Source organism: Somniosus microcephalus, chromosome 7 (assembly GCF_052327205.1).
Source record: "Somniosus microcephalus isolate GS21.2 chromosome 7, FLI_Smic_1.0, whole genome shotgun sequence".
Lineage (NCBI taxonomy): Eukaryota > Metazoa > Chordata > Chondrichthyes > Squaliformes > Somniosidae > Somniosus > Somniosus microcephalus.
The window spans coordinates 10354673-10370173 of record NC_140993.1 but is presented as its reverse complement, the minus strand read 5'-3'; the positions used below and the strand labels follow the sequence as shown (position 1 = coordinate 10370173).

Sequence of the window (15501 nt, the reverse complement as noted above, 5' to 3'; positions counted from 1 at the left end):
TACTTCCTTGGTTGTTTGGACAGGAAATGGGCACTGAGAAATTATGATGGGACCCAGTAAAAGACCAAACTTCCAATAGTAAAGGACGTCATTCTGGCAACAGCCATTCAGTCTTCCAGTACACACCAGCAAAAAGCTCACTTGCACTTGTCGGTTTCATTATTTCCTGCATTCGCTGATCTACATTGACCCCCGGTCCAGTGACACCTCAAATTTAAAATCTTCATCCTTGTGTTCGGGTCCCTCCCTAACCCCCTCCCTATCTCTGCAACCTCCTGCAGCCCTACAACCTTCTGAGAACTCTGCGCTCTTCCAAGTCGCATCCCCAATTTTCTTCGCCCCACCATTGGTGGCCGTGCCTTCAGCTGCCTGGGCCCTAAGCTCTGGAATTTCCTCCCTAAACCGCTCCGCCTCTCTCTCCTCCTTTAAGACGCTCCCGAATGATCGGTGCTAGGACCCCAGTCATTCACAATATATATTAATGATCTAGACGAGGGAACTAGATGTAATATCTCCAAGTTTGCAGGACAAAGCTGGGTGGGCGTGTGTGCTGTGAGGAGGATGCCGAGAAACTCCAGTATGATTTGGACAGGTTGGGCGACTGGGCAGATGCATAGCAGATGCAGTATAATGTGGATAAATGCAAGGTTATCCACTTTGGTGGCAAAAACAGGAAGGCAGATTATTATCTGAACGGCAATAGATTGGGAGAAGGGGAAGTGCAACGAGACCTGGGTGTCCTTGTGCACCAGTTGCTGAAGGCAAGCATGCAGATGCAGCAGGCGGTTAAGGCGGCAAATGATATGTTGGCCTTCATAGCGAGAGGGTTTGAGTACAGGACCAAGGATGTCTTGCTGCAGTTGTACAGGGCCTTGGTGAGACCACACCTTGAGTATTGTGTGCAGTTTTGGTCGCCTTATCTGAGGAAGGATGTTCTTGCCATGGAGGGAGTGCAGCGAAGATTCGCCAGACTGATATCTGGGATGGCAGGAATGACGTTTGAAGAGAGATTGGGTCGATTGAGCTTGTATTCGCTATAGTTTAGAAGAATGAGAGGGGATCTCATTGAAACTTATAAAATTCTAACAGGACTAGACAGACTAGATGCTGGAAGGATGTTCCCGATGGCGGGGGAGGCCAGAACCAGGGGTCACAGTCTAAGGATAAGGGGTAAGCCATTTAGGACTGAGATGAGGAGGAATTTCTTCACCCAGAGAGTGGTGAACCTGTGGAATTCTCTACCACAGAAGGCAGCTGAGGCCAATTCATTAAATATATTCAAGAAGGAGTTAGATATATTTCTTAAGGCTAAAGGGATCAAGGGATATGGGGAGAAGGCAGGGACAGGGTACTGAATTTGGATGATCAGCCATGATCTCATTAAATGGTGGAACAGGCTCGAGGGGCCGAATGGCCTACTCCTGCTCCTATCTTCTATGTTTCTATGTTTCTAAAACCTACCTCTTTGACCAAGCTTTTGGTCACCTGCCCTAATATCTACTCATGTGGCTCGGTGTCAAATTTTGTCTGATAATCGCTCCTGTGAAGCGCCTTGGGACATCACTATGTTAAAGGCGCTATATAAATACAAGTTGTTGTTGTCAATGTTCTAAGAGAGAAGCAGGATACAAGTGGCATGGTTTGCTGGACAGTGGCAATATCTTTGTTGAGTGTTATGTTGACTGTACAGCACGTAGAATGAGTATTTGTTTTTCAGGAGTGAATTTTGTTTACTAAGAATCCTGTTTAGCTGTTGCAGCATCAGTGGGATTGAGATTATCTCTGCAAAGTAGACTGACACCATTACCTGGACAGTTGCTGCATTGACCGGTCAGTGGGTCACAACTTGTAGAGTTTGAATGGCCACACTGGCATCGCCGACATTCACTCCCTATCTCCAGAGGGTTCCCAAAATAACCTGGAGCACACCTGCAGATTTAATTTCAAAAAACTTTAATGCTACACGTTCCTATAATCAGAAAATGCTAAAAAAAAAAGAAATACTCAGCAGGTCAGGCAGCGTCTGTGGAGAGAGAGAAACAGAGTTAACGTTTTAGCTGGATGATAAAAGGTATTTGACCTGAAATGTTGCGGTTAATGTTAATCTAACGTGCTGGGTGGGAATCCCGCGGGATCGGATGGAATGCCAGTTTAACACCCCGCCCAATATTGACTTCAATTAGGAGTAACATCGGGCGGGGTATGAAACCAGCGTTGCACCCGATCCCGTCAGTTTCCCGACGCGTGGATTAGGTTAAAATTGCCCCCCTCTGTTTCTCCCTCCACGGATGCTGCCTGGTCTGCCGAGTGTTTTCCAGCATTTCCCCTTTTTATTTCAGATTTCCAGCATCCGCAGTATTTTGCTTTTGTTTTCATGTTCCTAAAATCATTGCTTTTCTTGACTTATGCTTCTTAAAAAATGCCTAGGTTTGGCATCTGTTAAATTAACGTGCTACATAATCGGTGTCCTGGTGTTGCACTTTACCAGTTCACTGCGCCATTCAGTGACAGGATACAAAGTCTCACTCTCATAGAATCATACAATGATACAGCACAGAAGGAGGCCACTCGGCCCCTCGTGCCTGTGCCGGCTCTTTGGAAGAGCTCTCCAATTAGTCCCACTTCCCCCCTGCTCTTTCTCCTTGGCCCTGCAATTTTTCCCCATCAATATTTATCCAATTCCCTTTTGAAAGTCACCATTGAATCTGCTTCCTCCGCCCTTTCAGGCAGCGCATTCCAGATCACCACAACAATCAATCTAGCTTAAAGAAAACAACTTAATTTAGTGTCAAGCAAAATAAAATGTTCTAGACTATTCTGAATCTTTCTATTTACTCACATTTATAGCTCTTATGAGTTATGAACCAATACCTTTTAAAAACATAAGAATTAGGAGCAGGAGTCGGCCATTCGGCCCCTTGAGCCTGCTCTGCCATTCAATAAGATCACGGCTGATCCTCGTCCTCAACTCCACTTTCCTGCCCGAGCCCCATATCCCTTGATTCCCTTACAGTCCAAAAATCTATCGATCTCTGTCTTGAATATACTCAACAACTGAGCCTCCACAGCCCTCTGGGGTAGAGAATTCCAAAGATTCACCACCCTCTGAGTGAAGAAATTTCTCCTCATCTCAGTCCTAAATGGCCGACTCCTTATCCTGAGACTGTGACTCCTGGTTCTGGACTCTCCAGCCAGGGGAAACAGCCTCTCAGCATCTACCTTGTCAAGCCCTCTAAGAATTTTATACATTTCATTGAGATCACCTCTCATTTTTCTAAACTCCAGAGAATATAGGCCCAATCTACTCAATCTCTTAATCTCAATTCTTCCAGTCACCTGAATGTCACTGTGTTCAAAAAAACAAACACCAACCTCTCACATCTTGAGCCGGTGTAGCCTGGTTTACACAAGCACTGCAAGACGCCATTAATCTCGCCACATTGCGTGGCAAAGCTGTAAAAGAAAAACGATTAAAGGTTATCAATAAATAAAGCTGAGGTAGGACTAATTGTTGCAATCAGTCAATGTGTGCGTTCTATTTCAGTGTTTCAATCATGTGAACCTTACTTGTTGGAGGGTTGAGTGTGGGGACAGGGACAGGGACTGCAGGCACCTCGGGCAGCATTTCCAAAGAAACCTGATTGGCATCGTTCACAGTGATCCCCTTCTGTGTTATGTTTACAATCCTGTTACAGAAAAGAGCAGCAGTTTATTCAACATAATATTCATTCAACTTGCTTTAAAGGAACTGCGTACTTTAATTTTGAGATCGAAAAGTGGTGAACAGCTTTTTTATCAGACATCAGGAGGACATAGACAGACCGGTAAAATGGGCAGACACGTGGCAGATGCAATATAACGCAGAGAAGTGTGAAGTGATACATTTTAGGAGGAAGAATGAGGAGAGGCAATATAAACAAAATGGTACAATTTTAAAAGCAGGTGCAGGAACAGAGACCTGCGGGTTCACATACACAAATCTTTGAAGGTGGCAGGATAAGTCAATAAGGCTGTTAAAAATGCATATGGGATCCTTGACTTTAGAAATAGAGGCATAAAGTACAAAAACAAGGAAGTTAGGCTAAACCTTTATAAATCATTGGTTAGGCCCCAGCTGGAGTATTGTGTCCAATTCTGGGCACCGCACTTTAGGAAGGAAGTCACGGCCTTGGAGAGGGTGCGGAGGAGATTTACTAGAATGGTTCCAGGGATGTGGGACTTCAGTTATGTGGAGAGACTGGAGAAGCTGGGATTGTTCTTCTTTGAGCAGGGAAGGTTAAGGGGAGATTTGATAGAGGTACTTAAAATTCTGAAAGGATTTGGTAAAGTAAATAGGAAGTAACTATTTCCACGGGCAGGACGATCGGTAACCAAAGAACACAGATTTAATGTAACTGGCAAAAGAACCAGAGGGGAGACGAGGAGAGATTTCTTCTACACAGAGATTAGTTATGATTTGAAATGCACTGTATGAAAGGGCGGTGGAAACAGAATCAACAATAACTTTTAAAAGAGAATTGGATATATAGTAGGGGGAGTGGAACTAATTGGATAGTGCTTTCAAAGAGCCAGGACAGGCATGTTGGGTCGAATGGCCTCCTTCTGTGCTGTTAAATTCTATGTTAGTGACAGAACCATTGAGATTACAATTTGTCTAATAAAAGTATATATAAAAAAACTGAAAAAAGTTACTAATTACAATTCTACGAACAGAATGCCAAATAAAACATATAATTGGAACAAAATCTTCGCACTCCAGCTATACCAACAAGGTTCCACCTTGTAAGATCGCAGCTGCATGTTCCCACCCATCTGCGGCCTGATCCCTATCCTCAGGCAGTATAGACATGCTGCAGTTGAGTGAGGCAGAAACAGCTGGATTAAAAATTAAAATCAATTTACCCTAAGGATACATTAATGATTTTTTTTAAAGTCTTGACTCATATCAATAAATCTCCGTTTACTTTGTTCCCGAGTGTTGTCACTCTCAGCATCATGACTTCACGCCTCACTATATCAGTCATCAGTGGATGTTTACAGTTCCCTTTTAAAATGTGCGATTCAATCAAATACCCTTGAGAAACCGCACTGCAAGGAGTGACTACTGGAAGTTCACAATAAGCCCTTGTTCAGGGTTTATTTTCTTTATAGTATTTTCTTTATATTACATTAATTCTATACAGAATGGTTCACACACTGAGCAAACCTCCTTCTTACATTTATTCGAATCTATTAAGTGCCACAGTCTCATTTAATAGCTCTCAGAACATTGCGAGATTAAATAAAAACAGAAAATGCTGGAAAAACTCAGTAGGCCAGGCAACATCCGTGGAGAGAAAATAGAGTCAACGTTTCAGGGCAAACCCTTTGTCAAGACTGGAAAAGCACAGGAAATGAAATAGATTAAGAAGCCCAGCGGGCTCAGCAGGCCAATTAAGAGCCACCCGGCAACAGGTGACGTCACAGACTGAAATTTCATCTGTCAAGAGTTTTTGACAGATGAAATATCAGTGTTTCACAGCTGTTTGAAGCTGTCAAACACTGACAGTCTGACTTCTAACCTGAGTCCTTCTACGCAGACTCAGTTAGAACTGTCACCGGCACTGAAAGCTGAAGGCTGTCACTTTTGACAGATCGCAGCCATTTTGCTTTCAGTGCCGGCTGAGTGATGGACTCCCGACGCCGAGAGGAAGAAAGGCTGTTAAGGTAAGTACAGGTAATTTAAACTTCTTTACACACTTTAGACACACCAAACACACTTACCTTTGCACTCATGCATCCATCACTCACCTTTACACCGACATCGCGACTCCTCCAAGTCCTTCAACCCGACGGCCCGCCTGCTCTAACCTGGCGTGGTTTGGAGCCGTCGGGAATCCCACACGACACCCCTCAAAATAGGGATTAGGCTAAAAACTGCCTGTTAACTACCTGTTAACAGGCAGTTAATTGGCACTAATCCCTTCCCGCCTCGGGTCGGCGGGTCCCAGTGCGGGGCGGGTACCCGCCTCCCTTGAAACTTACGTGGAGGCGGGTTTTGGGCGGGATGGTGTCGGGACCCCCGAAATCGGGATTTTTTGCCCCCCGCACGCCTAAAAGCCCGCCTCACGGCACACTGAAAATCTGGCCCTAAATGTTTGTTTGTCATACTTTCCATACATATCTTGCTATAACCTCAACTAGTCCGAGCCCAGCCCTGTCTAATTAATCTTAATCCACCAGTAAATCACAGTGTGAGTCACTGTTTCAGATGAGTTTACATTCCTATTTAACTGCACTATTACAGCAGACCAGTTAAAGCAAAATGCTTTTGAGAAAGGATTTTAGAACAAAGAACCTGCATAAAATAAAATAGAATCTATAAAACCATGTTACAAACCATTTAAAATTAAATCTATGTTGTATTCAAGAAATGTATCACAATAATGTGTTCTGCAAAATTCATAGAATTGTACAGCACAGAAGGAGGCCATTCGGCCCATCGTGCCTGTGCCAGCTCTTTGAATGAGCTCTCCAATTAGTCCCACTCCTTCCCCATAGGAGAGGGGACCGCAAGCAGGTGTTAGGCCCCATATACAAATCCTGTTGTCTGTCCTTACCCAACATGGTGGGCGGTGCACTTCTGGCCGTTAAAGTGCGCACACTTCCTCTCCCTCTCCCTCCCCGATCTCTGATCTCCCGGGCTTCGAGTCCCTCTCCCTGATCTCCAATCTCTCGTTTCCCCCCACCGCCCTCCGATTCCCCCTCTCCGACCTCTGCTCTCCAGACCCTCACTTACCTGAGGGCTGCTGCGACGCGAGCAGATGCCCGATCTTGGTTTACTCGGGCTGGCTCCTCGCGGCCAAGCTGGCTCCATTGAAATGAGGCCCGAGGCTCAAGGCCCAATATTGGGGGCACCTCGGACTGTGCCGAATGTCCCTGGTTCCCAAAGCCCAAAAATTTGAAAATAAAGGTTAATTTCTTGATCCCGTGCTTCCAGTGGGGAAGCTGCGCTTGCAGCAATGAAGGGTAGAAGTTAGGGTTAGAACATCGTAACCCTGATACTGTGACCCACACTGATGCTGGGAGCGTGTGGCTGTGGAATTACTCCCATTAAGACCAGTTCATGCTGGAGCTCAGTAGTTGGTCTCAAGAGTCATAAACGGACAGGATAATTCATGACATTTTGTCATTGAGCAAAGAGTCTCCATGGATGGGATTAAACCTATATTTAGGTTTGAACATTTTACAGTTATCAACAAATTAAATGCAAACACAGCTGATCGTGTTCAATGAAGAGAGTCAGATTTAGACTAAGTGGTGGGCAGTAAGGTGGCAGATGGAGTATAATGTAGGGAAATGTGAGGTTATTCACTTTGGTAGGAAGAATAGAAAAACAGAATATTTTTTAAATGGTGAGAAACTTTCAAATGTTGGTGTTCAGAGAGATTTGGGTGTCCTCGTGCAAGAAACACAGAAAGCTAGCATGCAGGTACAGCAAGCAATAAGGAAGGCGAATGGCATGTTGGCCTTTATTGCAAGGGGGTTGGAGTATAAGAGTAAAGAAGTCTTGCTACAATTGTACAGGGCCTTGGTGAGACCACACCTGGAGTACTGTGCACAGTTTTGGTCTCCTTATCTGAAGAAGGATATACTTGCCTTGGAGGCGGTGCAACGAAGGTTCACCAGATTGATTCCTGGGATGAGAGGACTGTCCTATGATGAGAGATTGTGTAGAATGGGCCGATACTCTCTGGAGTTTAGAAGAATGAGGGGTGATCTCATTGAAACATACAAGATTCTGAGGGGGATTGACAGGGTAGATGCTGAGAGGTTGTTTCCCCCTGGCTGGAGAGTCTAGAACTAGGGGGCATAGTCTCAGGATAAGGGGTCGGCTATTTAGGACTGAGATGAGAAGGAACTTCTTCACTCAGAGGGTTGTGAATCTTTGGAATTCCCTGCCCCAAAGGGCTGTGCATGCCGAGTCTTTGAGTATATTCAAGGCTGAGGTAGATAGATTTTTGGACTCTAGGGGAATCAAGGGATATGGAGATTGGGTGCGAAAGTGGAGTTGAGGTCGATGATCAGCCATGATCTTATTGAATGGCGGAGCAGGCTCGAGGGGCCGAATGGCCGACTCCTGCTCCTAATTCTTATGTTCTTATGTTCTTAGGCCGAATTTCTAGGCCACAAAACCCGCAATTTCTAAGCAGAGGTTTTTGTTATTGTCGGGTATCATGTTCAAGCGATTTACAGACCTGATCGTAGTCTTTAAGATTATGAAAGGGTTCGATTGGCTAGACGATATTTCCACTCGTGGGTGAGACCAGAACTAGGCGCCATAAATATAAGACAGTCACTAATAAATCCAATAGGGAATTCAGGAGAAACTTCTTTACCCAGAGAGTGGTGAGAATGTGGAACTCGCTACCACAGGGAGTGGTTGAGGCGAATAGTATAGAGGCATTTAATGGGAAGCTAGATAAGTACATGAGAGATAAAGGAATAGAAAGATGTGTTGATGGGGTGAGATGAAGAGGGGTGGGAGGAGGATCATGTGGGACATAAACACCGGCACGGACCAGTTGGGCCGAATGGCCTGTTATTGTGCTGTAAATACTTTGTAATATTTTGTACAATACAATCAAAATCTATATCTGGTTACTTACAGTACATCTTCCGGATCGATCTGCGCATTGATCTGAATGTCCATGACAGCGACAAGGAACACACCGGCCCAGGAAGAAGCCTTTCCGTTCTCTGTAGTAGCCAACGCGACATTGCTATTAAAGATCAACATTGAAGAAAGTGTAAGCTATCATTTACTCTGGGTTAGAGGAGCAGAGGGATCTAGGGGTACATAAGAAATAGGAGCAGGAGTCAGCCATTCGGCCCCTCGAGCCTGCTCCTCCATTCAATAAGATCATGGCTGATCTTCCACCTCACCTCCACTTTCCTGCGCTAGCCCCATATCGCTTGATTCACTTAATATCCAAAAATCTATCGATCTCTGTCTTGAATATACTCAACGACTGAGCATCCACAGCCCTCTGGGGTAGAGAATTCCAAAGATTCACCACCCTCTGAGTGAAGAAATTTCTCCTCATCTCAGTCCTGAATGGTTGACCCCTTATTCTGAGACTGTGACCCCTGGTTCTAGACTCCCCAGCCAGGGGAAACATCCTTCTTGCATCTACCCTGTCAAGCCCTGTAAGAATTTTGTATATTTCAATGAGACCACCTCTCACTCTTCTACACTCTAGAGAATATAGGCCTAGTCTACTCAATCTCTCCTCATAGGACAATCCCCCCATCCCAGGAACCAGTCTGGTGAACCTTCGTTGCACTCCCTCTATGGCAAGTATATCCTTCCTTAGGGAAGGAGACCAAAACTGTACACAATACTCCAGGTGTGGTCTCATCAGGGCCCAATATAATTGCAGTAAGACGTCTTTACTCTTATGCTCAAATCCTTTTGGAATAAAGGCCAACATACCATTTGCTTTCCTCATTGTCTCTCCCTGATCTCTGATCTCCCGTCCCGAGATATGTATGAAAAGTACGACAAACAAACATCTAATCTCTCTTGCAATGTTCTGAGAGCTATTAAATGAGACTGTGGCACTTAATACAGATACACAAATCATTAAAAGTAGTGACGCAGGTTAATAAAGCCACAATAAAGCCATTAAAAAAAGCAAACAAAACACTGTTGTTCATTTCTAGAGGGATAGAATTGAAAAGCAAGAGAAGTTACGTTAAACTTGTATGGCACCTTGGTTAGACCACACATCGAGCACTGTGCACAGTTCTGGTCTCCGTATTACAAAAAGGGATAGAGAGACACCGGAGAAGGTACAAAAAAGATTTACAAGGATGATACCAGAACTGAGAGATTACACCTATCAGGAAAGGCTGGACAGGCTGGGGCTCTTTTCTCTAGAAAAAAGACTGAGGGGTGACCTGATAGGGCAGCACGGTGGCATAGTGGTTAGCACTGTTGCCTCACAGCGCCAGGGACCCGGGTTCGAATCCGGCCTCGGGTGACTGTGTGTGGAGTTTGCACATTCTCCCCGTGTTTGCGTGGGTTTCCTCCGGGTGCTCCGGTTTCCTCCCACAGTCCAAAGATGTGCAGGCTAGGATGATTGGCTATGATAAATTGACCCTTAGTGTTAGGGGGATTAAATACGTGGGGTTACGGGGATATGGTGGGGTATGTGTTGGTGTAGGGGTTACGGGGATCGGGTGGGATATGTGTCGGTGCAGGCTCGATGGGCCGAAATGGCCTCTATCTGCACTGTGGGGTTTCTGTGATTCTGTGATTCTGTGATAGAGGTCTTTAAAATTATGAAGGGGTTTGATACGGTAAACGTAGGGAAAATGTTTCTGCTTGTGGGGGAGACCAAAACTAGAGGCCATAAATATAAGATAGTGAGTAATAAATCCAATAAGGAATTCAGAAGAATCTTCTTTACCCAGAGAGTGGTTAGAACGTGGAACTCACTACCACAAGGAGTAGCTAAGGCGAATAACATAGATGCATTTAAGGGGAAGCTAGATAAGCACCTGAGGGAGAGAGGAATAGAAGGATATAGTGATAGGGTGAGATGAAGAGGGGTGGGAGGAGGCTCGTGTGGAGCATCAACACCGGCACGGACCAGTTGGGCCGAATGGCCTGTTTCTGTGCTGTAATTGTATGTAATAAGCTAACATTTGTTCCCAAGAGAAAAGAGAAAAGAAGAAACTAGTTATAAAACCATCATAACCAACTTGGGCCAAATGGCCTGCTTCTGTGCCGTACACTTCTAATGATTCTATGGTAAGACCTCAGTTAGAGTACTGTGTGCAGTATTGGGCTCCACACACAGGAAGGATAATGAGACTTTAGGGAGGGTACATCACAGGGAAATTGGGATACTGCCCGGTGTGAGGAAATATAAATACAAAGCAAGTCTTGAAGAATTGGGGCTTTCCGGCTGATATGATAGAAGTATTTAAAATTATGGAAGGATGGGACAGAGTATATAGCAGCAAAGTGGTTCCAGTAGGTGAGGGGTCTAGAATGTGAGGCCATAGGTGTTAGCCGTGACTCAGTGGGCTGCACTCTCACCTCTGAGTCTGAAGGTCGTGGGTTCAAGACCCACTCCAGAGACTTGAGCACATAATCTAGGCTGACACTCCCAGTGCAGTGCTGAAGGAGGGCTGCACTGTCAGAGGTGCTATTTTTGGGATGAGACATTAAACCGAGGCCCCATCTGCCCTGCCAGTTGAATCCCACAGCCACTATTTCAACAAAGAGCAGGGGCGTGCTCCCTGCCAATATTTATCCCTCAACCAACTCCACCAGAACAGATTATCTGGTCATTTATCTCATTGCTGTTTGTGGGATCTTGCTGTGCGAAAATTGGCAGCCATCTTTCCCTATATTACAACAGTGACCACACTTCAAAAAAAAAATACTTCATGGGCAGTGAAGCGCTTTGGGGCGTCCTGAGGCTGTGAAAGATCCTATAGAAATAAGTGTTCTTTCTTTCCTTTCACTGATACAAGATTAAATATAAGAGATTTAGAACAGAGAGCAAGAGAAATGTCTTCACAGAGAATCGTGCGGCTGTGGAATTCACTTTCAGGATTAGTGATTGAGGCAAAAACTGTGTCAACATTCAAGATTAGATTAGAGAAGAGAATGAAAGAAAAGAGGTTAAGGGATAGAAGAACAGGGCAGGTAAACACGATTAGGACTAGTTGCTCGTGTGGAGGGTAAACATCAACATGGACTGTTTTTGTGTGGCAGCTTCTATATATTTCTAAATCATGGAATCATACAGCACAGAAGGAGGCCATTCGGCCCATCGTGCCTGTGCCGGCTCTTTGAAAGAGCTCTCCAATTAGTCCCACTCACTCCCCCTGCTCTTTCCCCATAGTACTGAAAATGTTTCCCTTTCAAGTATTTATCCAATTCCCCTTTTGAAAGTTACTATTGAATCTGCTTCCACCGCCCTTTCAGGCAGCGCGTTCCAGATCACAACAACTCGCTGCGTTAAAATTAATTCTCCTCAGTTGAGAAAAAAGTTCATCATTTTTTAATATTTCACTCCCATCAAATTTTATGCGATCTTGGTCGTTCCTCTAGTCCAACGTAGCCACAACAATACTTAGAGAAATGTACCAGCTAATTTCAAGCTCACAAATTTTTGAAATAAATGCATCAAATAGCAATTAAAGTAAACATTAACCTATATCCCAAAACACAGCTACAAAAACCCGACAATTCTGGAGCACATTTTCATATTCCAAAAGTATCTTGGAGATAGAACTGAGCTGATGCACACAAAACTAAAGGTTTCTTCAAACTTTAAAACTGTCTTCCTTCTCATTTAAGTTTAGTTGAGTTATTTCACAATATCCTATCACAGAATGTTACCTGTCTGCAGTTGATTCTGTTACTGCTGCTATTCAATAAAACATTTTGTGGAGTCTGTGGTATATTCTTTGGCTCATCCGCTGGCCTCATCCCTGCCAAACATGGCCCAATAATCGATAATAAGACAGCCAGGACACGGAGTCTCTTCATCCACACCAAATACGTGGGCATCCTTCAGCCCTCAAGTCTCGCAGGGGAATACTCCAAGTTGGGGAGTTCACCACCGAATGCTGCTTTTATACCCGCTCTCTGTACTCGGGTTGAATCAGACTCACAAGGTGTCTGATACTCCACCTTTAAACTCTGCCTTCCTCTGACTCAGGATTTATAACAGCTATAATCACTAATACAACTCTGACAAATCAGGCAACGCATTCGCAGGTCTAGTTAGTACTAGTTGGAAGGTGTGGCAGCCACACACCCTGTCCACGTCAGGACCCAGACGTGTCTAGACAATCGCTCAGTCATTTCACATCAACGCGATTTATTTGGAAAACTGAAACGCTGATGCATTGCTTTCCCCTTAGCGTATTTAATTCTCCTCCACCGTGGTTATCATCATGGAGACACAAACAATGAAGGACACAGAGCAGTGTTCACCTCTTCGGTTTATACATTTATAAGAACTCAAATAACCTCAATTATACTTTTTAAAAGTGCGGCAAGATATTAGAAAAGTAACCAAAATCTTCTTTCAAATAAACCCATGCTTTTTAATTCAAGGCTTTTAGAGCAGAAAATGTTCTCCATTTTTTAAACACTATTTTTCATTGCTGTGTTCATTCTCCTATTAGTTCCTAGCTTGGCTTGCCTTCCACAGGAACATCAGAACAGGAGGAGGCCATTCAGCCCCGCGAGCCTGTTCCGCCATTCTATTAGATCATGGCTCATCTGTATCTTAATTCCATTTACCTGCCTTTGTTCCATATCCCTTGATACTCTTACCTATCATTACTGTTTTTGAAAGATTGAACAGGCTGGGGCTAAAAGAGAAAAGACTGAGGGGTGACCTGATAAAGGTCTTTAAAATTATGAAAGGGTTCGATAGGGTAGATGTAGAGATGTTTCTACATGTGGGGGAGACCAGAACTAGGGGCCATCAATATAAGATAGTCACTAATAAATCCAATCGGGAATTCAGGAGAAACTTCCCTACCCAGAGAGTGGTGAGAATGTGGAACTCGCTACCACAGGGAGTGGTCGAAGCGAATAGCACAGATGCATTTCAGGGGAAGCTGGATAAACACATGAGGAAGAAAGGAATAGAAGGTTATGCTGATAGGGTGAGATGAAGAGGGGTGGTAGGAGGTTCGCCTGTAGCATAAACACCGGCATGTTTCTGTGTTGTACATTCTATGTAATTCTATTAACCTCTCCTTAATTTCTTACAGATTCCCTACTAGTGTTTATATTTTTAGCTTAGCGGGATCAGAGAGAGCCCATCGTTGTATATTCCTGTTCAAGTGCATTCGTCTTCCTAATGTCAACTTCAATATTCTATTGACATGAATGATAGAAACATAGAAGATAGGAGCAGGAGGAGGCCATTCGGCCCCTCGAGCCTGCTCCGCCATTCAATGCGATCATGGCTGATCATCCAAGTCGCTGAAGGTAAGCATGCAGGTGCAGCAGGCGGTTAAGAAGGCAAATGGTATGTTGGCCTTCATAGCAAGAGGGTTCGAGTACAAGAACAAGGATGTCTTGCTGCAGTTGTACAGGGCCTTGGTGAGACCGCACCTTGAGTATTGTGTGCAGTTTTGGTCACCTTACCTGAGGAAGGACATTCTTGCCATGGAAGGAGTGCAGCGAAGATTCACCAGGCTGATACCTGGGATGGCAGGAATGACGTATGAGGAGAGATTGTGTCAATTGGGTTTATACTCACTGGAGTTTAGAAGATTGAGAGGGGATCTCATCGAAACCTATAAAATTCTGTCAGGTCTGGACAGACTAGATGCAGGAAGGATGTTTCTGATGGCCGGGGAGTCCAGAACCAGGGGTCATAGTCTAAGGATAAGGGGTAAGCCATTTAGGACAGAAATGAGGAGGAATTTCTTCACCCAGAGAGTGGTGAACCTGTGGAATTCTCTGCCACAGAGGGCGGTGGAGGCTAGTTCATTAAATATATTCAAGAAAGAGTTGGATATATTTCTTGAGGCTAAAGGGATCAAGGGATATGGGGAGAAGGCAGGGACAGGGTACTGAAATTGGATGATCAGCCATGATCTCATTGAATGGCAGAGCAGGCTCGAGGGGCTGAATGGCCTACTCCTGCTCCTATCTTCTATGTTTCTAAATTCAGTACCTTCAGCGACCGGTGCACAAGGACACCCAAGTCTCGTTGCACTTCCCCTTCTCCCAATCTATTGCCGTTCAGATAATAATCTGCCTTCCTGTGGAGGTGATGATTACGTTCTAACAGCTACTCCAACCTATATGTAAAGCCCCATTTGTGCAGCTGTCCCATAATGACTATTCATCCGCCCTGCCTATTTATACTCTCTTGTTAGTAATGTGCTTATATCCTGTTTACACATACACAGTGACATGAATCAGTCACTCATGAAAGAAAGACTTATGAAATAATATTGAGCGGCCTACGGGTGGCGCTGTCCAGGGAGAGTATAAATACTCGGGCACGGGCCCAGCTTGTGCAGGACATTCTTAACAGGAACTAGTGAAGGACACAACTAGACGTCCATGTTGTAAAACAGTTGATTAAAGCTTTGTTTAACGCTTAGACCAAGTGCCTAGTAGTTTTCTTACGTCACACAGTTCACCCAAAGACAAACACATGCAATGATCCATAATTGCGTCAGAACATCTAAATGTTGTTGCTTTGAGGTGCGCAATACAATGTTTCTAAAGCGCAATTAGTTTTGTAACGTTTATTAATAGTGGGCGCTTCACGTCTAACCTCCTGTAAAATACAGATATATGGAGTAGCACTTGGGCAAGGGAAGGAAACGTAAGGATGTTAAAGTTAGGTCCTGAAAAATATGTAAATAGAATTGTCATGGCTGGACTTTGCGTGCAGCAGATGAAGGCACTGTCCGCATATTTACATCTCCTACCAGAGTTTGAGAGGCCACACCAAC

At 44.5% G+C, this 15501-nt stretch overlaps 1 protein-coding gene across 1 annotated transcript in view; it reads right to left on the bottom strand.

Moving 5' to 3' along the window:
• Positions 1-15501, bottom strand: part of lama3 (laminin, alpha 3) — a 340063-nt gene that overhangs the window by 77320 nt on the left and 247242 nt on the right. The window contains exons 43-46 of the mRNA XM_085993930.1: positions 8649-8762; positions 3568-3686; positions 3373-3453; positions 1808-1929 (exon numbers count right to left, since the gene is read on the bottom strand). Of these exons, the coding sequence (XP_085850056.1) occupies positions 1808-1929; positions 3373-3453; positions 3568-3686; positions 8649-8762 (436 nt within the window). The remainder of the gene's footprint in view (positions 1-1807; positions 1930-3372; positions 3454-3567; positions 3687-8648; positions 8763-15501) is intronic.